Source organism: Odontomachus brunneus, unplaced genomic scaffold, assembly GCF_010583005.1.
Source record: "Odontomachus brunneus isolate Ranch 3 - 2012 unplaced genomic scaffold, Obru_v1 Obru_scaffold_177, whole genome shotgun sequence".
Taxonomy (NCBI): domain Eukaryota; kingdom Metazoa; phylum Arthropoda; class Insecta; order Hymenoptera; family Formicidae; genus Odontomachus; species Odontomachus brunneus.
The window spans coordinates 447,844-472,815 of NW_022639627.1; the positions used below are offsets into that span (position 1 = coordinate 447,844).

Here is a 24,972-nt window from a genome sequence, read left to right on the forward strand (position 1 = left end):
GGGGGGGGAGAGAGAGAGAGAGAGAGAGAGAGAGAGAGAGAGAGAGAGAGAGAGAGAGAGTAGATGACTAGTTTCGACTGAAACATAGGAAAATACAATAGCATGGCGCGTACCAGAGAGAATTGGAGCGTGTGTACGGAGAACAGGGAAATCAGTCGGAGAGAATCCCCCGAAATTGGAGAACAACGTCGGATTTTAGTCGTAAGGCGAGAAAATCGCTCGCCCCGTGTTTCCTCCGTTCTTTGCGGCGGCTAAAAACGGTGAAGGTGGGTTTTGCGAGGTACAGGTGGAAACATCGGCTTTTACGACCGAAGAGTATTTATGTACTTTCAATCGGGAACTGGTCGCGTGAAGAACCGGCGGAATTCCTTCTCGATACCTTTAGCGCGGATAAAGTGTCGCGCTTTCGCGTTATTTTACCGTTCTTATACTTCTTCTCTTTGTTTCGTGCACGGCTATATTGTAGGAGGCTTCGTTGAAACTTAACGTTTAACGTTTAAAATTTAACTTAATAGACATACACGTATTAGGTCCAGATTAATCAAAGTCTTAAGTGAGATATTCAAGTTTCAATTTAGAGTCAGATGTAAGATTTTCAATTGAATCCCGATTATATAAATGCCACGCATATTATAATTCAACTAAAACGTTTGAACCTGGTTCTGAATAAAAATCTGAGTGTCTCACATGAGCGACAAGTTTCAAGTGACAATTATTAATACGAACTCTAGAGTGATAATAAACGCGTCTATCTATCCATCCATCTATCTATCTATCTATCTATCAGTTTATCTCTCTATCTATCTATCAATATATCTATCTGTCTATCTATCTTCCTCTCAATCTCTATTCTCTTTCGAATGATATGTAATCGAAAGGACAGGTGAATGAGACAGATACGCGGGAGACCTTGAACCTTCGGTGCGTCTTCACGGTCTTGCACTGCGGACAAGCACTGCTTATGTTATCAAAGGAAATCAGGTTATCGCGGTACGGGTATTACTGGGGAGGAATGCGAGCGGCGGGACGCCGATTAGACCCCGGGGTGCTGTTGTAGGATTAAGAACGTCGAATCTCGCTTCGACACGAGTCGTTAAGTCCACCGTATGTACAACGAGAACGCGAATTAACGTGTACATGAAAAAACCATGTACAATGTCGAGAGTTAGTTTACAACTCGTCGGGCATAAAATGTCGATCGATTGAGATTTTAGTTGACTGAAATAATCGGCAAACCGGCAATCAATCGTCATGTATGGGATCACGAATAATTTAGTTGACTGATCAATGAAATTAATTATTAACTCCTTAAATGATATGCCGGCAGAAGTTTCGTAATAAAATATAGAATTCCTCTTGATTTACGTAAACTATTGTATTCATTTCTTCCACATATAATATTGGAAATACAAATTAAAATTAAATATATTCTGTGTTCTATTTTTCAGAATTCTTTGAAGAAAACAGCAATAAAGAGGAAAGTAATCTTAATACTAAAAAGTCTATTAAAAAAAATTTGCCCTGGAAGAAATCGCACAGTCACATCGGGAAAGAAATAGTTGAAAATTTATTTCTGGGATATATAATGTTTGTTCACAGAAATAAATTTTATTTCACAGAAATAAACTTTAATAAAATAAATTTTTAAATATTTGTTTTCAATGCATTTTAAATTATCACTGAAAAGATCAAACAATATAAATAGTAAAATATCGAATTAAAATTACAATAAATCGAATTAAAGTTTGACCGATAATTGATTTCATTAATTATTAGTCGAATAAGTATTTCGTAATATGATGACTGACTGATTTGCCGATTATTTCAGTCAACTAAAATTTTAATCGGTTAACGTCCAACATCGACACATAACTATTTATACACGTTGAAGCGTCCGCTTGTCACTGTCATCTTTAATTTTTCGACGGGACAACTTCCGTCTGCATATCGGACTTTCCTTCGGCTCTTTTAAACATCTCGCGTATTCTCACGTCGCGCGAGAACGAGAATGAATGAACTAACTGCAAGCCTCGCGCGCACAGAGCGCGAGAAGACACGACGCCGAGATTGTCCCGGGATCGATTGCATGTACAATGAGCGTGGAACGGTTAACGAAAATAACCACGTGACATTGAATGGACGACGGGAAGTCTGAATGGCAAAGGGGGAAGGTTACGGAACGAACGGCGAAAGAGAGCGCCGATTTATTCCCGGGGCACTGAATACGTTGTGCATCTCTCCACTTGCCTACTCCTTCCGGATTATGCGTTGGCGACACCAGCATCACGCATCCGCAATACTTAAAATGCTAGCTGACGCGAGAGAAAGAGAGAAAGAGAGAGAGAGAGAGAGAGAGAAAATCCCCTTAGTAAAAAGTGCGTGTTAATCGAATTGTTGAAGCCTCTTTTCCGCGATGCTGATTCGCTGTCTCGCTTAGCTCACTTCATGTGGGCTGCGGCTTTACGTGTCGTTTGCGCCTGTCTAATTATCAGGCAAATAACTGCTAATCTGAATAACTCTAATATGAGCTAAGGTTAGCTCATGAAGAAAAGAATACAGAAGAGATATAAATTATAAGAATAGAAGAATAGAGAATAGAAGGGTAGAGGAAAAAGAGGAAAAAGAAAGAGCAGACAAAGAGAGAAGCATATTATTTAAGGCAAAAATAAGGGTAAAAATAAGGTAATTTTATAAGGTAATTTAAAAGGTCATTGTAATAATAAAGATGCTAAATAGCGCGCGCTCCTGTAATGTTCTAGTAATTAAAAAAATAAATAGGAAAATACGATGAACTATTCTTTTTTAATAAGGGCTTTAAAGACTTGTTCATTAAGATCGCGTGTGAAAAAAAGGTCGTTACGACACGCGCGAGTCTAGACGCTGTGGTGTTTGGTTGAAAGAAAATTCATAATCACTGATCAATTTCTTTGGCGTCTAGGCACGCGTGAGCCGTAAACCTTTTTGTCGAAATTTTTACTACACATTCTGTTCTATTAGCACTCTCTCTGACGGCGAGTCGAGCATCGTTCGGGATTAATCCTCCGTGTATCGCATTGCTCTTTGATTTATTTTGCAACAGAGTTCCGTTCTCACACCTCCCGTTTCCCTTCCTGCCGCGCCGCCCCTCACCGGCGGCGGAAACCGCGCCCGGCGAAAATTCGGGCCGGATCCGCGGTTGATCCCGCGCGGCGTATCTTGCTTTCCCGGAAGTTCGGCAAAGACCGATCCAACGCGGCGGAACGTACGGCGCACCGCCGCGCATAAATCTTCGAGGACGACGCGGTCGAGTGCCGATCATATTTCTCGAGCACGTCGGAAAAACTGGCTCGAGGTCGGGTAGGGTTTTCGGTGAAAATTCGCCCGCACGTCTCCCCCGCCTACGGACGCGGGCGCGCACCCCTTGCCCCCCTCCCCCCCTCTGAGCCCGCCCCGACGCTCCATTATCCTGGCAATATCCGGCGTAGCATGCGCTCCTGAAAATCGGGTCGGCGCCAGGCCGCGATCGGGGGTGCCCTCTCCCCCTCTTTCCTCCCCTCGTCGAGGGAGCAAATTGACAAATTGGGCCAATCAGGTACAAATGTACCGCCAATCGTGGCGAATAGCGGTATTTTTTTGCTCCCCTCGGCGCACTTTATCTTCCGCCGCGCGGGGTTAATACTCCGAGCGCGCTTACGACCGCACAATGGTCATTATAACGAGCCTGTATCGGCCGAGCTTCGCGAATGATTTGGAAGCACAACACCGATCGCGTGGTCGAAGATCAAAGAACTCCTGCGAGATCGATCTGTGTCGTAAATTTCAACGCTTGGCCCGACTCGCCGCACGATACACGGTGCATTAACCCTACACACGGAGGGAATTTTATAGTGAACGTTACCGTGGGATTTTGTAACCGAGAAACCTGATCAACATACTGCACTAGTTCATTATCCTCTAATTTCACATTATACTTATATTTTAGGGACTGAAACGTCCTTATCAAGACACTCGCTGTATTTTTGGCAAAATTTACTATGTTCCTTAACAAATATGTTTTAGAAAGATGTATGGACTGGATAAAGTATGGTGAAAAGAGAAATGTGAAGGAGATGAGGATAAAGGAGGAAAAGAATAACTGAGAGAGTTACAGAGGATAAAAGAGAGAGAGAGAGAGGGGAAGAGAGATGATGAAATTGTGAAGTAATCGGGAGTTGCTTTTTATCACGAAAGAGTAAATAAAGACCATTACTGTCAGTCTATTCCTGAGCTACTAAGAACATAGCAAAATTGAAAAGAACTTATATGAAAAAAAGAAAAGTATAAATATTCTCTCAGTAGACTGCCAATATTAGTCATTTTGACCTGAACTTCCAATAACGATTTAATAAAAAAAAAAACGTGTTTGCAATTGGTTGAAAGTTTAAATATTCATATGTTAAGATCAAAACAAGGATATCAAGGATTAGGTATACCGAGATCCGGTTTCACCAACAATTTTAAACGTTGATTAAACTTTAACCTGAACTTAAATCCTTGTCTGAAGACAGTTTAAACTCAGGTTAAGGCATAATCGACGTTAATGAAGTCGGGCATGGGAAAGGAATGCTTGAGAAGATTTATTCGTGGGATAAAAGTTCATTTTTCATCCAAAGAAATTTTATTTTGCGAAAATAAACTTCATATCCCACGAATAAATTTGCAAATATTTTCCTCTGAGTGTCTGAATACTCGGTGCTTTTATCTTATTTCCGAAACAAGTTTTGTCGAAATTCCCTACCAAACTGGATAGGATCTAGTCAGTAGCATCGGACCAATTTGAACGGTGCCCAGAATTTCCGGCCAGTCATTGACTGTTTTCTTCCGATTCATTCTCTACTCGGGAGGGGGAGGGGAGGGGTAATTTCTCTGCTCGCGAGAGAAAGTTTCTTTTACCGAGCTTCTTACCAACGACGGTCCACGTGTAAGAGCGAACGAAACGATCGCAACGTGCGGACGTCGTGCGCGTTTATTATCGTCATTGGCCGTTTAAATGCCGTACGGCGATAAGCATGTCGCGTGCAATAAGAATGTCGCGCCAGCCGTGCCACGGTCGCTATCATTCCGCGGCATCGTTACCGAGTTGTCTGCGCTCTATCGATTTTCCTCGACCTTGTGCCGCGCGGCGAAGGCATGAATTACCTCGGCGCGCTCTTTCGCCTCCTCCGTCTTTCATTCTCTCTTTCTCTCCCCCCTCCCCTCTCTCTCTCTCTCTCTTTCTCTCCTTATATATACATATATCTCGCTCCGTACGTGTATATCCGCAGACCTACAATATCCCCTGACCACACAGGTGCACGGCGGATTTACGTTTCCAATTAATCTTCCCGCTGTCGCCTCGGCCTGACGTCTTCTTCCAGCTCAGCTGGAGGAGAGATGACGGCCGCCGTGGACTTTAAATCAACAACGGCTGTCACCACCTCGCGGCCTCGTGTCGTCGTTGCTTTTTAATTGCCGCCCCCAAAGCACGGGACCGAAAATTGGTTGGCGTCCGCCGACGAGAGAGAACACGCGCGATCTCTTTGCGCGCCAATTTCCTCCCTCCCTCTTCGTTGCAACGCCATCGCGAGTGGGGTTTACGTTTGAAGGCGCGACGACATTATTGTACTTACGAGGTCACCTCGCAAGAATAGACGTACCATCGCCACACGTGCGTCTTATTGCGCTTGTCATTATTATTACATTCGCTTCCGGCGCTAGAAGTGGTAGGATAACCTTTTACGGTTTCCACCAAACGATATATTTTGCTAAGTGGATATGGCGAACGGCGCGCTCTCATGGCAAACCGGCTAGCTCCTCTTAGCTCCGTTCTTTATGTCCGATTATTTCCACCGGCACCGTCGAGCGGTCTTGCGCGAGGTTCGCGGAGCCGCGCTATGTAACGAGGTCTCGAGTGTCACGGGTGAACCTTCTCTAGTGCGTTTAATAGTCTCGCTTTCGACCCCCATTACCCCTTGAGAAAAGAGATAAATAGATACAAAAAGATGGGAGGAAAGAGAATGATTAAATCGCAACACGCAGCTGACCTCAATTACTCTAAGCACGAAGTAAGTATGATTACATTTGCTAAGCTGACAAAAATTTATTGGACTTTTGAATTATTCGTAATAGCACAACTGAACGTGTTTTGGTTGAAGGAAATGGAATTTCTGGTTCTTATAAAACAAATTCTATTTTTAAAATTTGGTTCTTTGACTGTCAAAATAATATATCAGCCAAATAATAAATAGTCGTAAATGTATACGTATAGAGAAAAAAAATTAGTTGAACTAACGTGATGATGGCACACAATTGAAAGCGTTTTGGTTGAAGAAAACGGAATTTCTGATAAAATAAATTCGGTTCTTAAAATTCAGCTTTCCAGCTGCCAAATTGGCAGATTTGTAATATACACGTACGGAGAGAAAAGGTCGATTAAATTAACATGAAAAAATGACACAATTAAACACATTTCGGCTGAAGTTAGAAGAAACGGAATTTATGCTGCTTACAATTGAATTTGGTTTGTAGGAATTAGAAATTCAATTCTGTTCGACCCAACACACACATACACACATATACACATACATACCCCTAAAATGCATTTAGTTATGTGATTGTCGCATTAATTCAACCGATATTTCTTCCCCGCGCGTGTACGACTGTGTGATCATTCAACTAACTTGTCATTTTGACAGTTTGATATGTTATATTAGATTATATTCGGGCACGCGAGACGCGCGGAGCGACTGGAAATCAGTAGTGAATCTTGGCTTGGTGGATGTGAGGCTTTATGGGAGAGATTAGTGCAGATGCACACATTAGTGCATGCAGATTAGTGCACACATCTTTACATTAATCTCGCGTCTCCAATCCCAAATGTAATTTCGTTCGAGGGTGAACGCTCGTGAGATCGCGATTTCCATGGATTTCCCTTCGACGAGAGGTATTGGATCGTCGAGTAGGCGCGCCACAAAGAGCGCGGCGACGAGAACGTCTGGATATAACGAGAGGACGTTTTCTCAGTTCGTTATATATCTCACTCCAAAAGACTCGCGCGCGCGATCAGTTTAACGATCGAACGTTTCGAAATGGCATCGCTAATTGCTGACTTCGTTAAGAGTTGCCCGTCGTGGCGACGCGAAAAGCGACTGAGAAAAAAGCTGGAGCGCCCGTCGTCGTTTTCCTTTTTTTCTCTCCCTCTCGTCTTTTTTTCTTCTGTTTCGTGCAAATATTCGTCATATTTTCCCGTTGTCATTTTACGAAGGGGGAAAACACCGAACGGGAGGAATATTTGTTATCGTTCGTGGGAGTAACGAGGAAAAATACGAGGCGTTTCTCGCGAGGCATATTCCATTATTTTATTGCCTGCCATTCGACTATTTTATTTTATAAACAAATGAAAATATTTCCACTAGAATAACGTACGCTGATTTAACGAAAGCCTGTAGCGTATAAAGTGGCTTAACGTTATATACGCGCGACAGGTTTATCAAGAACGATCATCGGTGAAGAGACTTCAAAAATGTTTCGCATTCCACCGCGTGATCGTTGTGAAATTTCGCATATCAGCATTCGCGTGCCGACTCTAATCGGCCCCCGCCGGTTTCTAACGCGATTTCGCATCGAAAATTTCTTTATCTGTCGCATTTAATCGACGACTGCCCTTATTTATCTCGACATCTCTCGGGAGATAAATTTCGCGCGCTCTTTCTCCTTTTCCTCCTCTCTCTCTCTCTTTCTTTGCCGTCGATTTATTCGTGCACGTTCGTTCGCATTTGCACCGCGAGAAAACGTCACGACGAGCACAGCACCTACGTGACGGTACAACCGCATTTTTCAAAGAGACTCGTCAAGTCAGCAGCTGATCTTCAGCTGTCGAGCTACATGATCGCATCCACGAACCGTCGCGTTGGGGCTGCTCCGCGACGAGATGCAATAACCCTCTTCCCCTTTCATCGCGTTGCGTAACGTCGAGCGCGAAAATCAGTTTATAAATCGGCTTCTGCCGATCTCGCGAAGACGTGAGAGACGCACGGCATGTCCGCTAAGCATGAACGCTGAGTTCATCGCGCAGAAAACGTTAGGGGGAATTCACAGCTCGGCAGAGAAGCAGAAAGCGGAAAGCCAAACCGCGCTGATAGTCAGCAGTTTCTACTTTTCTGCCCACGTGTGTTCTGATTGGCTTCTGCCTTCCCGCCTTTCTACCTTTCTCTGCCAAGGTGTGAATTTTTCTTTAATCCTTTGAGCCATACATCTTATTTCTTAGTGAAGTTTCTTCAAATTTTGTATGAGGAATTTCGGGGTCGCTGATTACGAATTTGCGGTTGAGAAGATTCGAAATGGCAAGTCCAATATGGCGATCATAAATTTTCGAAATTAGTAATCTCGCTATTATAATAATTTACCAATTAAACATATAAATTATTTTCTATTTTTAATTCATTATGTTTATGAGTGTGTATAAGTAATAATATCATCGACTGTGTCTGCCAATAAATTAGTCAAAATCATTAAAAATGAAGAAAAGATAGGACGCTAACATCCCACTACGACTCAAAGGGTTAAAGTAGTTGGTCCATGGCAATATTGTCAAAAAGTTAGTTTTATTTAATACGAAAAAGACAAATCTGTGCTACATATGTTTAACTATGATTTATAATATTGATTTATAATTGTTTTTATAATATGATTCATAATTTTGACATTATTGCAAAAAAATTTATAGCTAAAATTTATTGCAAAAAAATTTATAGCTAAAATTTAAAAATATCACTAACATGTAAACCTATTCAAAAGGAGACAATCTGATTTCTTTCTAATTTGGCACAAATGTAAAAGTACAAAAAATATTTAGGTCATATTTTTTAATTTTGGCCTATTTTGAGTTTCACGGACAGTTTGTAACTTTTTGATGTTCTCACTCCTATCATCAAGTGCAATAAAAATGCATAAGAAATAAAATTGAATACAAGAGATAAACGTTTTTAGTTTGCTGATTATGAATATGAAGTCAAATGTGTAAAATTATTTGTATAAATAATAAAATATTTAAACAAAACGCGTAAGAAGTTGAAAAAAATTATTCGTACAAATAATTTCTCGGTTTGGCCAAAATTCGAACTATTTTTGACTAATTTAGCACACATTTGAAATATTTCGGTTGGAATCTCGGCTAAAGAAATTTAGAATAGTTTGTGTCTCAGCTATGCCAATTTTGTTAAAGTTATTTAACTATATATATAACTTACATTTATGCCAAATTAGAAAGAAATCGGAGTGTAACTTTTGGGTAGGTTTATTTGTATAAGAAGGATTTACGGACCAATTTCCTTGAAACTATCTTGAAAAAATCTTGAAAAGAGTAAGATATCTCTCGAGGGTTTGTAACGCATTGTTCCTAATCATGCACTGTAAAAACTGATGTGTTAAATTTAACACATTTCATGTGTCCCAAATCATCCGCTCTCATTTGTGAAATTAACACAAAACAAATATATTAAAAAGTAACACGCATAATATGGAAAAAATTTACACAAGAATTTAATACTTGAATACCGTTAGGGTTGTATTAAATTGACATATTTAATATGTCAGACATATTATATCAATTTAACATTTTCATTTCATTAAAACCGTAGATTAATACTTCTCTCAAATGTTAAAGTAACGTTTTATTTTAGTTAATTTAACATTATACATATGTCAATTTAACACATAACTGTGATTCCTGACGGTATTCAAGTGTTAAATTCTTATGTTAATTTTTTACATATTATGCGTGTTACTTTTTACCACATTTGTTTTGTGTTAAATTTACACATAAATGAAAGTGGATGATTTAGGATACATGAAATGTTAAATTTAACACATTAATTTTTACAGTGTGCCATCTTAGTTTCCTCTCCCTTTTTATCCTTATCTCACCCTATATCACATTATATTATAACATATATTATAACATCATATATCTTTATATTATTATATTTAATTATATTATATTATTATATTATTATATTTGATTTAATTTTATTATTATCATTAATTTGGAAATAGCCATAAGGACCGTTGAGTTTTCAGTTCGCGAGCGAATTCCCACAAGTGGCGATAACAATGATTCTCACCAATAATGAAATTATTTCACTGGCTTCGCGTTGATGAACGACGTAGATATTCATTAAACGCTCAATTAGAGGAGAGGTCTCGCGTTTTTCTCGACGCGTCGCGATTAATGAGCCGTCCGATTAAAATTATAAACGGAGATCGCTCGTGCATCGCGCCACGGGGACGGGGAGGACGAGGACGACGACGACGACGACACGCCATTGTGGCAAACGCGTTGTCGCTTTAGAGATTAACTGTCGAGCCGTTTAACATCCATTGTCGCGCCTACACGTCCGATCATCACCAAGTAGCGTAGCCGTGAAACGAAGCCGGCCGTGAGGATCAGGAATAGGATAAGACACGTTTACGACCGGCTTCGATCGCTTTCTCCGCGTCCACGCTCGTTACTTTGTTGAAATATCGATGTACCGTTCAGCGGCGCGCTTTATCGCTCGTTCTACCAAACGGCTACGAGCTCGCACGAGCGAGCGGAGTTAACTTTCCAATCGCGCGTTTGTTTCGGACGTAGATTGATTATTATGGACGAGGTCGAGAGGATCTCCAACGTCACAAACTTACTCGCCCGTCGACGCGGGAATTATGAAGCGCGCAATACGCACAGAATAGCGCATCGAACAAAAATATCGCGAGCACTGCATATTTCGAGACTCAAGACTGCTACTATACGTATCCACCCGGCTCGACATTTCGGGCTTAATCCTGCAAGTACCGCCGAAGTTGATGAATCTTCTTTAATTAATATCTCGATAATTATTGCGAATATCACGAAACGGTACAGGACTTTGTTTATCTCAATCCGTACTATGCCTCGACGAGAGCTTTGGAGGTTATTCTGAGACATCCTGTACACGCAATGGATAAATAAAAAAAATAATTTTTTGTCTCAGTTTTGTTGTTGTCTTTTTACCTGTTGGGAATTTTAACAGAGCTTGAATACTCGATAAATGTAAGGTAGGAAAATTTCTAGTGCCAAAGATAATAGTTGTGCAAACATCAACAAGAATTCCCTACAATAACAAAACTAAAATAAGTAAAAGAGAAAAGGAAGAAAAATACATTGGCAGATTCAATCATAATAACGCTCCTTTTCAAAGAGCATTTTTATAGAAATAAATCTCAACATTAGCGAAACTGTTACGCCAGTGTTTGTAAAAATAATCAAGTTATATGTCATCAAAGATTCATGACGTTATTATTATTACTAAACGATAAATATTTGGCCGGTGTTCGTAATCAGAAATTACTCACGAACTTTAATTGAGAGTATAATTTATCGTAAACCCGTATTCATATGGCAATTATCCGGTAATTTGCATTAATGTCTTTTGTGTAGATCAAATTGATATAATAATTTGATATAATAAATTGATATAATAATAATGAAATAGCCAGAGTGATAAAGTTATAATTATGTATCAAACGACGAGGCGGACCACGAATGCCTTACAGTAGATTCTAAACTTTGACTCGGGTGTCCCCTTAATCTCGCCAAGTTTGCCAACTGTCCTGTATAACAAAGGATTTGACACACCTGGAAATATACGATGAATCACTGTCCGCACACCGACGTCCCACGTCCTCCGTCTTGGCTTCCCAGTCATCCACCATCCAACTTCTGGCTCCGTGCTTCCGAACACTCATTGGCACCGGCATTGACACTGACACTCGTGGAGGTACGACTCGATTGGAGAAACACGTGTTAACTAAAGCGATGCCCGATTAAATATTTTGACCACCGACGAAATATTGCCATCAGCTGACGGGAATGTAGACAACGCGTCGCGGACTGTGTGTGTATATGTTGTTCACCAACTCAAGACGTAATGACTCGGAAAAGGATGCGACGCGCAAGAGAATCAAAACATTTGGCACCTTCGAAACACGGGCGAAGTTCCCCCTCCCTTCCGCCAGTCGCGGACCATTGTTTTCCACCAGTCAATGACGAGTGACCGAGACATACACGGTGACCGAGAAATCACGACAATTACGTTCTCACGCATTTCGTATCCACGAGGTGTTCAAATTATTGAATTATCAGGACGGTTGCAGCACGCGCGGAATGTGTCAAAAGTGACACTTAGAGCATTCAATGCATTCGATTAACGCGCGTTAACACTGTGTTTCCGATCGAATCGTACTTTTTCCAGGACGACATACAGGACGCAGCGGCAGTCGACTGTGAAATTCGCAATTTCTTCTTTTTTCTACCTTTTTGAGTCTCGGAATTTTTATCAAAATCGTAAATTTCCTTGGGCGGAGTTTCCTCAAACTCCTGTAATTTCGGGGAAATATCTAGATTGCCAATAGTTCTTGACGCGTCATGTCGTGATGAATTTCGATTCTTTGTTCATTGTTTCACGCATTTATCTGCATCGTTGCAGGCTACTCTCGGCTACAATAATGCGACCGTTTTAATATTCATTTACGTGAGTTTTTCAAAGTTTCGGGGATTTCCCACAGGAAGCCTGGATAATAAAATGAAGTTTAAAAGGCCACGGATAAAGAAGAAAGAGAGAGACAGATACTCAGTAATCCGTAACTGTACACGGCGGGCTGAAGCTCATGGTAATACATGGCAAAATATATACTCCGAAAAGCATATACCGTAAAGCTCGCCGGTGAAATAGAGCTGGTAAACACGCCAGTCGAATGAACGATTTCTGCGCTTATAAGGGAACCTGCGATTTTCTCTGTGATGACGACAACGTAAATAACGCAACTGCGACTTTATTCTAAAAAAATATCGCATACGATATTTTTGTAAAAAACTGAAATTCATATTACATATATTGTAGCTTTTTATCAAGAATACAACTCGTCACCGTATCCGATGATTTGACGATGCGAAAATTCAAAGCGCACAAGTTTCGGCACAGATTAATATCGGAAAGCTGAGCCGCAAAAGTAACGGCCGTGGCTCGCGAAGCTGTGAAACGCGATCGCGGCAGGATCGATCGCGGATTCGTCGTAGGGTCGATCCCTCGTTAAAGTTAAATTCGACGGAAGTGGAACGGTTCTCGAGTGCGGACCCACCAACGGCGACGGTAATATACTTGGACGCGTCGTTTTTGCCGAGCTCTTGGGCTTTCTTACGTGGATCTAAGGGGGTTAATCGAGATTAACGACAAAGCCAATTGAAAATTCAACCGGGCCAGGCGAGGCGAAGCTCCATTACGCGCGAGAGATCACCAGACGGACGTTACTTCTAGATGGGGTTAATCCACGGGGATTCTCTCCGCCATTGTTCCCGGGTGGCCCGCATTTACATACCGTTGCTCGTACAATGGCGTCCTACCTGACCCGACATACAGGATGCAAGGTGGTGAACGGGCTTACGAGCCGCGAGCAACCGCGATAAGAGGCACGATAAGGCGCGTCGTTATCACGACCGACCGATAGCCGACCGTGTGTAGCCGTTGATTCTCGTGAGTTTAGCCACTTCGAGAACCACGGAATCGTGACGCTTGAGATCGCTCTGACGGATTCGCGCTCTCCCTCGCGCCCGATTGAACCCGTCGCCCAAGTCCCATCGAATTTAATCGGCGCTTCTGACACGGAAGTCGACGGAGCGTTTCCTCGCTCTCTTCGACGACGCTTTTGTTTCTTTGGACCGGAGCTGCAATTCTGTACCTTCGCTGTGCGCGACTTTTCGCTTGTCTCCGCGAGTTGAACGATTATTACAGGGGAGACCGGGGCTACGTGGCCCCAGGGGTATGTTGTTCATGTACATTTTTTAGTATCTATCTTGAGAGAAGTTGGTACGAAAAATCGCGAAATAGTCCTTTTAGAACATAAATACTTTTCTTCGAATTTTTATTAAAATTAGAATAATATTGCAGGTGAAAAATAGAAAAAACTGGACTTTTGGTGGCAGCAAAGTAAATTTTCGAACCTGTCATATAATTAAAAAAAGTTGTAAGCCTCCTGTCACTGTTTTCCTGTGATTGTTTCACGCTTCGTGACAATCATAGAAGCCCATTTGAGCGGCTACTCGAGCAGCTCGCGAAAGCTGATGCTACGGAGGACATTTAAATCCTTTGCTTCGAGGCAAAAACCAAAGACAGCCGACAGGGTTCAGTTATCCAGAGCTGCACCAATTTCGATAGCCGCCGCGTGCACGACTTTTCCTCCGTGAGCCGAGCGATTATTGTATTCGGCTGCTGATTCTACGGAAGACATTTAAATCCTTCCACGTGTGCCCCGGGATTCGCATGGAATATTAAGTGAGGTGGAGAGCTCACGAAAGCCAACATTTAAACGGAATTACCGCTGCTGACCAAAAAGTACGTTCTCAAGTTATTACCAGACCGCAAATGTTCGCGCGTACAGGGTGTCTCAGATTCTACTTCGAACGACTCGACTCTCCTTTTTGTAGAACGTAGAATCGAGATATTAATTAAAGGAGATTTGTGCATCATCGCGCACAATCATGTAACAATTTTCTTTTATTAATAACTAAAAATCTACGTGGTTATTTGCAAAATGATAAAGGGCTCTTTTGTTCAATTTGACTTTATTGCGAATATCGCAAAACGGTATGGGACTTTTATGTTAACCTCAGTCCGTTCTATGTTCTCATAAAAATTATAGACGAGAGTCTGGGACACTCTGTATATGTACGTGCATACGCAGTTAAAAATAAACGCGGATTCTCCGCGAGCTGAGACATATTTTTACTTTTAGACCCGCTGTTCCGTTCCGCCACTCTTATCTCGAGTCGTACAGTTTCGCGTAAACGTCCATGCGATCCGGTTATTATTAATTCCTCCTCCCCGTCCTCTCTTTTCCCCGGCCGTTTCGGTTGTCCGCGAGGAAACGGCGAACATTTCCTTCCTTCATTAGCGCGCTTATCCGCGATCGCTGATCCTTTATCGCGAATCCGTGCCTCTTGGAGGCACGTGCGCGGTGCCAAGCCGAGAAATCCGAGCGGACAAGAATAGCCGCGGGATTTTCCGCTCGCAGGTGTGCAATAAAGACGTCGCGCGCGCGTCTCGCCGCGCCGAAACCGCTCCTTCTCGTGCCGGATTCGTACGTGGCCACGCGCGACTAATGAGCAGAGAGAATGCATCTCGTCCGGCGACTTAATTAACGGTGAACTGATTACGGTCCCGTCGCCGCTTGCGCCTCAGCCCGACGTAGATCGATTAATCGTCCGGTGGCGCATCGATCAACACGCCTCGCGCGATTAAGAGATCCCTCTATGTCGCGTTACACGCGCGCCTCGATCCGCGTCAATCTGCGAGATTTCACCGTCGTGACGGCGCAATTTCGTGAGGGAAATTTTCCCTGGGAACTTGGCGATATACCGCTGCTCGCGACGCGCCTTTAGCGCGGATTAATTTTTTAGTTTTGCAGATTGCATGGCAAGCGGGTCTCTCCTCTCTTTTGCGATATTGCCGTTACATTTTTGGATCCGTCCGCTTGCGAGGCGAGGACCGCGAAAAACGCGTGTTACGCGATCTGATCCAACGTTTTCCCGAAGGTCGCGTGACTTTAGTCGAAAATGGAAAAAGGGAAATATCGTCTTAATTGGGAATAAAGGATAGTTTGAACAAGGAAAGTGGGCTCGCCACGTACGTTTGAAGCGCAGACCAATTCGGTGCTTGTGTCTGACTTGTTTCACACAACGAGTTCCGTGAATAATTCTAATCTTCTGGCAGTCACACTAAAGAACCAATTAGACTCTACTCTCGTGGCAGAGTCATGCTCTCGTCACTTTAGATTGTTCTCTACGAGAAGAAGTTTGTATATTTTAATTCGCCGCATTTGTGCGAGAATGATCCAATCTATATGGAGTATGTCTCGAGAAGAATGAAGATGACAATTGGACACACGATTGAAAAAGTATACATAGCACTGAGGTTCTCCGCAATCGTTCCAAGAAGTCAAGCTTGGACAATGTTCTTCTCTTTAAAGAAGTATTCATTGACAAGCTTGACCCTTGAAAAAATGAGTAAAAAAGACACGATTAGAAAATAAGAGCTGTTTTTAATTTTAATTAGTTTTAACAAAAACACCAAAATCACTAATGATTCACTAACCATTCACTTTGTGAATTGGTTTATTCTTGCACAACTACGGGCAATCGTACGACGTTCCCTTCGACGGCGTATCTGAATATGAATGCGAATTATGCATCAGCATACGCGAACGCATCGATTACTTCTGCAAACAATTCATATGCAACGTTCGTGGCGCAGGATTAATATCTAACGATCCATCTGTTTAAAGGCCATCTATTTTCTTCTCAAGGATCGCTCGTTTTTGTCGCGGCGCGTTTCACGCCGCGTCGTGCAAAATTTGCATACAAGTGTAATAATAACCGCGCTCTTCTGAAGGTGGAATTATCTAATCGGCGTTACCTTCAGGCATTGCACTATTATTATTGCGCACTATCGGCGTTTAAAAAAGCGTTTAAAAAAAGAGAGAAAAAAATATTGTGACATCGATACGCAGACATCTTTTGAACTTGCTTCCTGATATTTTTTTTTATCAATATTCCCCATCGATTGTTGACTCGCTGAACGATAACGAATTAATGACTCGCGGACTTTGGACGGGCTCGTAACCCGCACACAGCAGCTTCCGACGAAACTGCCGGCGTTTTCCGAAAGACTGACAGTTTCCGATAAAACACACACACACACACATCGGCAAAGAGGCCTCGTGACATGCGGATTATCTTTTCATCTTTCGTGAGCGCCAAGCGAGCCGACACGTGCGATTAACCGTGTAAGCGAGACAGGCAAGGTTCTCGAGCAATCATGAAAAATGTAAGTCACAATTATTGAAGAAAAATCGTACGTCTGTATAAGGTTTCTTTTTGTATTGTAGTAAAAATTACAATATATATACAATTTTAGTATTCCAGGAATAGATTAGCACTGTGATAAAAATTACAATGAAACATAGTAAAAATGACCATAAACATAGTAAACATTGCCATAAATGTAGTAAAAATTACCATGTTTATATGGTCATTTTTACTAAGATAAGTCCTCCAGTAATTAAACAATGTCCCAATGACTGATACATTAACAATATTTATATTTGTCATTTAAAAAAAAAATTTTTGAGATTTTGCTGATATTTGTTTCTGCCAATTTGCAATGTTATTCGACAAATATCTAATCATTAGTTAATACGTAAACTAATCTATTGTTAATGTATTAACCATTGGAACATTGTTCAATTACTGGGACATTTGCCTTATGTTTTATGATCATTTTTGTGATAGTGCCTAGTCTATTCCTACTAAAACTAATATTGCAATTTTTATTACAATATTCTCTCCGTGTACTTCTTACCACAATGAGAGGGTTGCCCGTTAATAAGATCAAGAAGGGAATAAAATGAGAGAATCTATCACGTGAACATGTGTTTGGACTATATCAAAATGGCACGATCGAACTTCTCGATGATACTACTCAAGACGATTGAGTGCCTCCTCTCGTTTGCACAGTCAATCGCACGATTCGACCGCTTCGACGAAACGCCTCGCAAACGACGAGGAGTCTCGCGTGTCGTGATCCCCTCTTGCGAGCAAATCGCGTCTACCGACTGCTTATAGGGTTAATAACTTATAGGGCTGATAAAAGAAGAATAGAAAGGAAGGCGGGTAGGAAGAAGTAGGAGAAGGGGGGAAGAGAACGAGCGCATGTTACTTGCCTTCGACGATCTGCTCCTTCTTCGCCAGGATCAGGGGAATCGCGCCGGAAGTGCTCATGCCTGCTGCAGCTCACGTAAGTAGATTGTACCTTCGCGCACGCACACACCACAACGAGCGAACGGCACCGCGGCAATAACAACCACACAGTCTCCCCAGCCGGCTTGGGCGGCGCGGAGATCGATTTATCGAATGACAGTTCCTATTTTTGTACCGGCTGGATTCGCGCGAGAAAAAAGAAAGTGGGAAAGAGAAAGGAGACGGAGAGAGTCGGGAAAATCCGACAATCTCGGACGAAGAAGAGAAAAAATCTCTTCTCCCGCCGATCCGAAAAGTTAGCAGCGGATCGTAATTCGCGGCCTGCGGAAAGTCCTTCGTCCCGTGTTGATAATCATGCGACTAATTCTGGAAATATTGACGCACGACTGAACGAGACAGTAGAAAACACCGTCGCGAGTCAGACACCTCTGACTGCGACGAGAGTCCGGAGATCCGCGACGGGGATTAATTTTATAGTAAAAATCACTAGAGAATTTTGTAGCCGAGAAATAGATCGGCTGTCCTCTAACTTCTAACACTTCGTGTTACTTACATTTCACGAACTGAAATGTGCCATTAAAAAATTTGCTATGTTTCTAGCGAAATTCGCTATGTTTTTGATGAAATATACTGTATTTTTTCCTTGGCAAAATAAACTTTACTGACAGTCTATTCCCGTATTATTAGCATGGGGAAAAAATTTGGTTGGATGAGCCAATTTTCGGTGATATGAACAATTCAGACATTCTGATTAAAATGATCAGAATTCGGTTTAAGTTAACCAGAGGTCTTGATAATTTAGACTGAATTCTGGTATCTTCAGAATTTCTAAATTGTTTTTATTATAAATATTTACTCTTACTTACTCTCCACCAATGACATTGATCTTGATTTACGTTATCAAGGTGATATCCCTGAATAATATTTAAAAGATTTTAGCCATTGCTTATTGTTCTGTCATGTTATCACCTTGTCAAGACCAAATTCATTGGTGGCGTAAGAGTAAATATTTCCCGTTTTATTTCACCAGAAATTAGTTCATCTAACCAAACTTTGTTTTTCCATACAGTAGTGTGAGAATAGATTGTCAGTAATAGGAATAGACTGTGATAGAAATTGTCTTAGAAATTGGTTCATTCAATCAAACTTTTTTTCTGTGTAGAAACATAGTAAATTTGAAGAGTTTACACGAAAAAAAATATAAAATATTTGTTAATATCTTCTATTGTTAATATTTCTTTATCATGAATATTCTCTCCGTGTAAATTACGCTTTTCTTTCAGCTCTTACTTTATCGAAAAGATGATAGACCTCTTTCTCTTTATCATCATATTATATTATAAATACGATGTAATTGTAAATATAGAAATTTATTGTTATCCGTTTTGTAAGTACCGAGACGATAAAATCAACATTATCATTGGAATGATCGAATTTATGAATAATGGAGGATACGAGCAGTTGGAAGATCACGAGACGTCGTTTCAAGTTTCTAACGGAATATCAGCCGAAAATGTAAATAAAATCCCCGATCTCGCGGCTAAATTGTCTTTCGATTTCCTAACGTTCAAAGCGCTCACAGCTCGATACGAATTCGTTTCTTCTCATGATATTAATATTTGATCTCAAAAACGAGAAAGATATATATATATATATATATATATATATATATATATATATATATATATATAGAGAGAGAGAGAGAGAGAGAGAGAGAGAGGGAAATGGAATCGAGGCAGCAATCGAACTCTCGAGAAATAAAATGATCTTTATACGGCGGGATAAGAGCAGTATATATCTCGCGAGCGAATAAACGGTAGGACGAACGAACAAAAGGAGACGAGAAAATAGTTACCAAGTTAGACACTTAAAATAAGTCGGACGCACACGCGCATCCGCGGATCCCTTTTTCTGTCGCTGTCAATTTTTATCTTTCAGCGGGCTTATCTCGTGTGCTTGATTAGAAGAGCGTGATGCCGGTCTACGTCGCGCTCGTTCCGAGCGTACAACACTGTGGGAGGGTGGACGGGGCTGAGAGAAAGGGGGAGAGAGAGAGAGAGTTAACGCACGTTCCGCTATTTCTATTACACGTCAGCGGTCGATAAAACGTAACGCTCATCCAGCATGTATCATGGCGCATCGACATGTAAACCGTGCCTCACTATACATAGTACATATAGGAGCCGAACAACAAGTGTTTGTAACACGTTACCGTCGTGACTGCCGACTTGGAAATGCGAGAAAGACGGCGCATTAATTGGCGCGACCGCGACTCGCGATAGCGCGGGCGCACACGAAACGCGTCGCGTGTCATCGAGCATTATTTTCGCGTGGTTCATTCAACATTTCTCTCCGTCGGCGAATGTACTTCCTTCCACGTAGCGTTACGTGATTGCGTAACACAGCCCGTTTCCCGGTCGCGTTACCGACGGCGATAAAACTTCCCCGCGAGATCTCAACGAGAGCACGTTCATTCAGATGATTAAAAGTTGCAATATTTTTTGCTGAATTTTTCACGACGCACTACGTATCTAAGAGGATAATTTGTTTTCCAGAAATTCTCTGGGGATGCACGTTCCTACTGGATACGTTCCTACGGGATGTTTGTTGCAAAAATTGTCGAGAAAATGCTTTGCAACTTTTATGTAAACCCAATAGCACTATAATCCAGTGCAGATGTAAATCATGTAATGTAAATTTTATTCTAATCTATTCTCCATGTAATCCCTCAAAATTATAACCCATGACCTACACCATATCGCACTTTTCTCGAGTCCCGATTTACTGGGTATAGTAAACTCAGTCACTTTCGCGTCGAAAAGTGGATATTTTTAAGTGGATAGTTTTTCTTTAATTTGAGCACCAAAATGTCAGGAATACACTTATATCATTAACTGAGGTTTTATAAAAAAAAAATAATTTTGCAAAAAGATCAAATAGGAATTTCCTTAATCACGAAAAGGCTACTTACTTGAAAATTTATAATTTGATTGTAACACGCTGTATAGTGTAAAACCAATTATAATTTGTTAATTATCATTTGTTAAAAGGATGTAACTTTTTAGAAAAAAATATGGAACAATAATTTAAGAAAAATACATCGTTTTAACATGAAGAATTTTAAGATCAAGACTGATTTTAACGGCGTCTCCTACATCTGTTAAACAGTAGATGAGGCAACATAAATGTATACGCCAAATGTGGTGTTCTAGAATTAAAAATAAAACAAAAAAAGAACAATTGTAACTTACGAAAAATGATTAAACAAATTTTAAATCACTTTGTTTATAGGTCAATAAATGTAAGATGTTATTCAAGCACATAAAATGAACGTGTCAAAATTAATCGTCTGACCGTTTAGTCGGCTGCAAATCGATTTGCTCACTTTTTATCAAATAAAGTTGCAGCGCTTCAAGTTGTCAGAATTGAAAGTCATTACTGACGTGTATGCGCAGTAATCGCTCATAAATATATAAAAAAAATTATGTAAAAAATTATGTAAAAAATACTTCATAAAATAATGTTCTTTTAATTCAAAATAGATTCCTTCTTCCGTATTTCGCAAATGTCACATTCTGTACTATCACTTCGGCTTCTGTTGTAGTGGATTACAGCGCATACGCGTCAGCAGTGACTTTTAATTCTGGCAACTTGAAACGCTGCACTTCAATCAATAAAAAGTGCGCAAACCGATTTACAACTGAGTGTATACTCAGTTAGGAGCGCATTAAATGGTCATTATTTGTGACCTACTCACGAGTTTGTACAGTAATTGCTTATGACAGCAAGCGAAGTTACAGTATATATATGGTGTAAATAATGGCTCTTATACTTTCATTTGATAGATAAAAGTGAATATAATAAAGATAGTCACGCGTTTTTCCTGCATTCTTCGTTGCAGTTGCAACGTCAAATGTCTTATATTGTCATTTCAGCTCGTGTCATAACGGATTACGCAGACTCGTGAGCAATGGCTCGCAATCGTGACAATTTTAAGCGCTCCTAATTATATTAAGAAACAAATATTTATACTGTTTCGTAAAAGAATATAATGTGAGTTACAACACGGTTTAGATACAATGAAATTTGGAGTTCGTAAAACTGTCAGAATTGAGAGTGATTACCGACGGATTTACGCAATAATAATATAATTAATAATATAATTAACAACACTAAATAATAATAAGCAATAATAATATTAATGTAATAATTCATAATAATAATTAATAGTATAATTACTGGGAAAATCCATTAAACAATGACTCTGACAGTTCACAATTCTGAAAGTTTGATGAACTCCCAACTTCATTGTGTCTAAATCATTTTGCGACCTACATGTACAGAGGATTGCATATATGCCTAGCCATTTCCTGGGTCGAAAATTTTTAGTAACTCTCAATTAGGACGTACACACATGACGAGGGAATGACTGGGTATATTTATGCACAATCCTATGTGCAATCGAAACAACGAAAGTGTTTCCTCTCCTTCTCCTCGATGTTACATGCTTCGAAACAGACGAATATCGCGAGTACGACCTCGGCCATCTTCACGATCCTCACCTGTTCCGAAACTCATCGACATGAAAGGTGTCGTGACCTCTTTACCGCCGACTATACATACTCGGTGTCATGTCACGCTCCAAGGTTCTACACTTTTAACTCCCTACTGTACACGTGGACGCGCGTTCGCACTTTGGAGCTCGTAGCCCGCGATTTCCGAAGACTGACAACGAGTACACACGCGAATAATGCGCGAGGAAACGGCGAAGCTGTAAATCGCGAACGTCAGAGATCAGTACGCCGACGTCGATGTGGTTAATTCGGCTCCACTCTGCCGATCGTTTCATTCGTTCTACGCGGAACATCGATCCTGTGTGTGACACTGCGCATTAACGAGCACGAGTACGAAACGAGTGGAGGCTCATGCGTGTGCGTCTCTTTCTCCTTCTCTCTCTCTCTCTCTCTCTCTCTCTCTCTCTTGCTCTCTTTCGCTCTGAGGCTTCCTCTCGATTTCCGAACGAGGTCGAGAGGAAAAACCGCTGTACGGTGCGAATCGAAAAAGTCTCGCGTTTGCTACTAAAAATTGACAGCGACACCTTCCTCCCAGGATGATAAATGGCGGATAAAACGATCCGCGAGTCCAAAGACCGAAAGCAGAACCGTCGTTTCGCCGTCACACGGTTGAATTATGATCCCCGGCGGGGGACGTGTCTTGCCGCTGCTGTTTGCAGAAATATCGCGCGCGCTACTCCATTAACATAATGTAATAATAATAATAACGATTGTGCAACGTAATCGCATTAGCGATGCCGACGCATTAGCTTGCGGTAAGAACGATAAGGGTAGCGATAATAATGAGAACGCGGAATGGAAATGGCGGCAATACAATAAGGCAAATCGAATGTGCATCAGGGGTGGCTTTTTAAACGGCGACAGCGACGACTAAGTGCCGGGATGTAACCGCGCGATGACGATATAACGACCGCGCTTCTTACGGAGAATATGCGAGGCGCGACGGTGGAATTCGTGGAAAATTAATAAATTAATGCGCATTTGCGCACGTTCAACAAGTCGTTGTAGGACGTCGTGTCGCGTCGTGTTCGCATTTACCAGGCGCGTTACGTCCGCGAAGCTGAATCGCGACGTACGAGAACGGGCTACCAAGGACCACTTTAGTTTAGTAAACTGAACAAAAAAGGTGGGGGCTGATGTACGCTTCCTCTATCTCCGTGTGGATATCGTCAATCCGGCCACAGATTTATAAAATAGATTGCGCACTTTTATGAGGTGGTTGGACAGAGATAGCGTGAAGTCAAATGTTTTCTTCGTCACATAGTATTCCACGAGAGGGCGATATACACTGAGAGAAAAAATGCACTGAGAAAAAAGCACTTGAAAATGTGTAGGAGATAAAGCTTATTTTTATATAAATAAACTTTATATCTCACAAATAAATTTTCAAGCATTTTTCTTAGATCTGCCTGATCTAACTAAAATAATAGTTATTTTGGTTACTCAATCATATTTCCTGATTGTTCAAGAAAATGGTAGTAGTAACATACATCTAAGGTTATTATCACTAGCAGAATTCAACAAAAAAATGATTTTTTTAACCATAATTTATAGTAATTACTTTTTTATGTGATTATAGTTATAAATACTAAAGATGTTTTTCTCAGTGTAGAAACAAAAGAAAAAGAGAGAAACAGAGAATTTTATTCTGAGTTTTTTATCGATAAAAGTGTCTAAATGTGGCTTGTAGCCTTCTGATTGGCTCTTAGCCATGCACATTTAGAGGCGCTTCGATAAAAGATACTTCAGAACAAGGATCTCGTAGTGGAAGAAAGAAAGTTCTTCTGTTTCATTTTTCCTACCAGCTAGGCAATTAGACAAGGGAAGCATCTTACTCTGTATTGCCCTTCTTACTAATACTGACTTCATTCCTCCTATAGAAGGACCGCAATGTCTGTTCTATAAGTGATCTAGACATGCTCTCTCTTCTTCTCTCTCCCTCTTTCACACTATTGTTTAATAATGTAAATAATGACAAATATCTCTGATGATAACAAATATTCATAATAAATGCCTCGATCTCGTACGTGTATTGCGTAGTCGTCATAATCCCTGTTCATCTTTGTTTTTCTTTCTTTCTTTTTCGTTTATTTCGTACTGGTATCTCTTATACATCGAGCGCGTACTGAAAGTGCCGTTTCGAATGTGCTTTTTTAAATTAATCGTTTAATCCCCGTTAATTCCTCAGTTAATAATACCGTTACTCGAGAAAATGCGCGTCAGACAATTAATTTTATTTATTGGTATAATTCCACGTCACGTCCACGTTTCTCTTACGCTGCACGCGTAAAATAAGATCAGCATAATCCGCATCGTATTTTGCAACCGGGCAATTTTTCTTTTTCCTTTCGCGTGATATTCATTTCCACAGCGCCCCACGTTCCACATTCTTTCTCTCCCGGGTAAAACCGTGTCTCCGCCCCGGTGCACTCTTAGTCCACCCCTTAACCTTTAATTAGCCGTTACCTTAGATAATAATAATTGTGCCACTTCACGGGAACAGCGCGATGTTTTTTTTATTTACTTTGAAGAATATCTTTTTATTTACTTTGAATATCGCGCAATAAACACGAT

At 40.9% G+C, this 24,972-nt stretch overlaps 1 protein-coding gene across 7 annotated transcripts in view; it reads right to left on the bottom strand.

Moving 5' to 3' along the window:
* The window catches only part of LOC116851547 (solute carrier family 12 member 4), a 133,390-nt gene that overhangs the window by 68,140 nt on the left and 40,278 nt on the right, over positions 1-24,972 (bottom strand). For 2 of the 7 annotated variants that reach the window (XM_032831051.1, XM_032831052.1), the window contains exon 2: positions 17,788-18,190. The exons of 4 other annotated variants lie outside the window; for them this stretch is intronic. In XM_032831051.1, coding sequence (XP_032686942.1) covers positions 17,788-17,845 — 58 coding nt within the window. In that variant the 5' untranslated portion in view covers positions 17,846-18,190. The remainder of the gene's footprint in view (positions 1-17,787; positions 18,191-24,972) is intronic. One more of the 7 variants, XM_032831053.1, reaches the window with a different exon arrangement.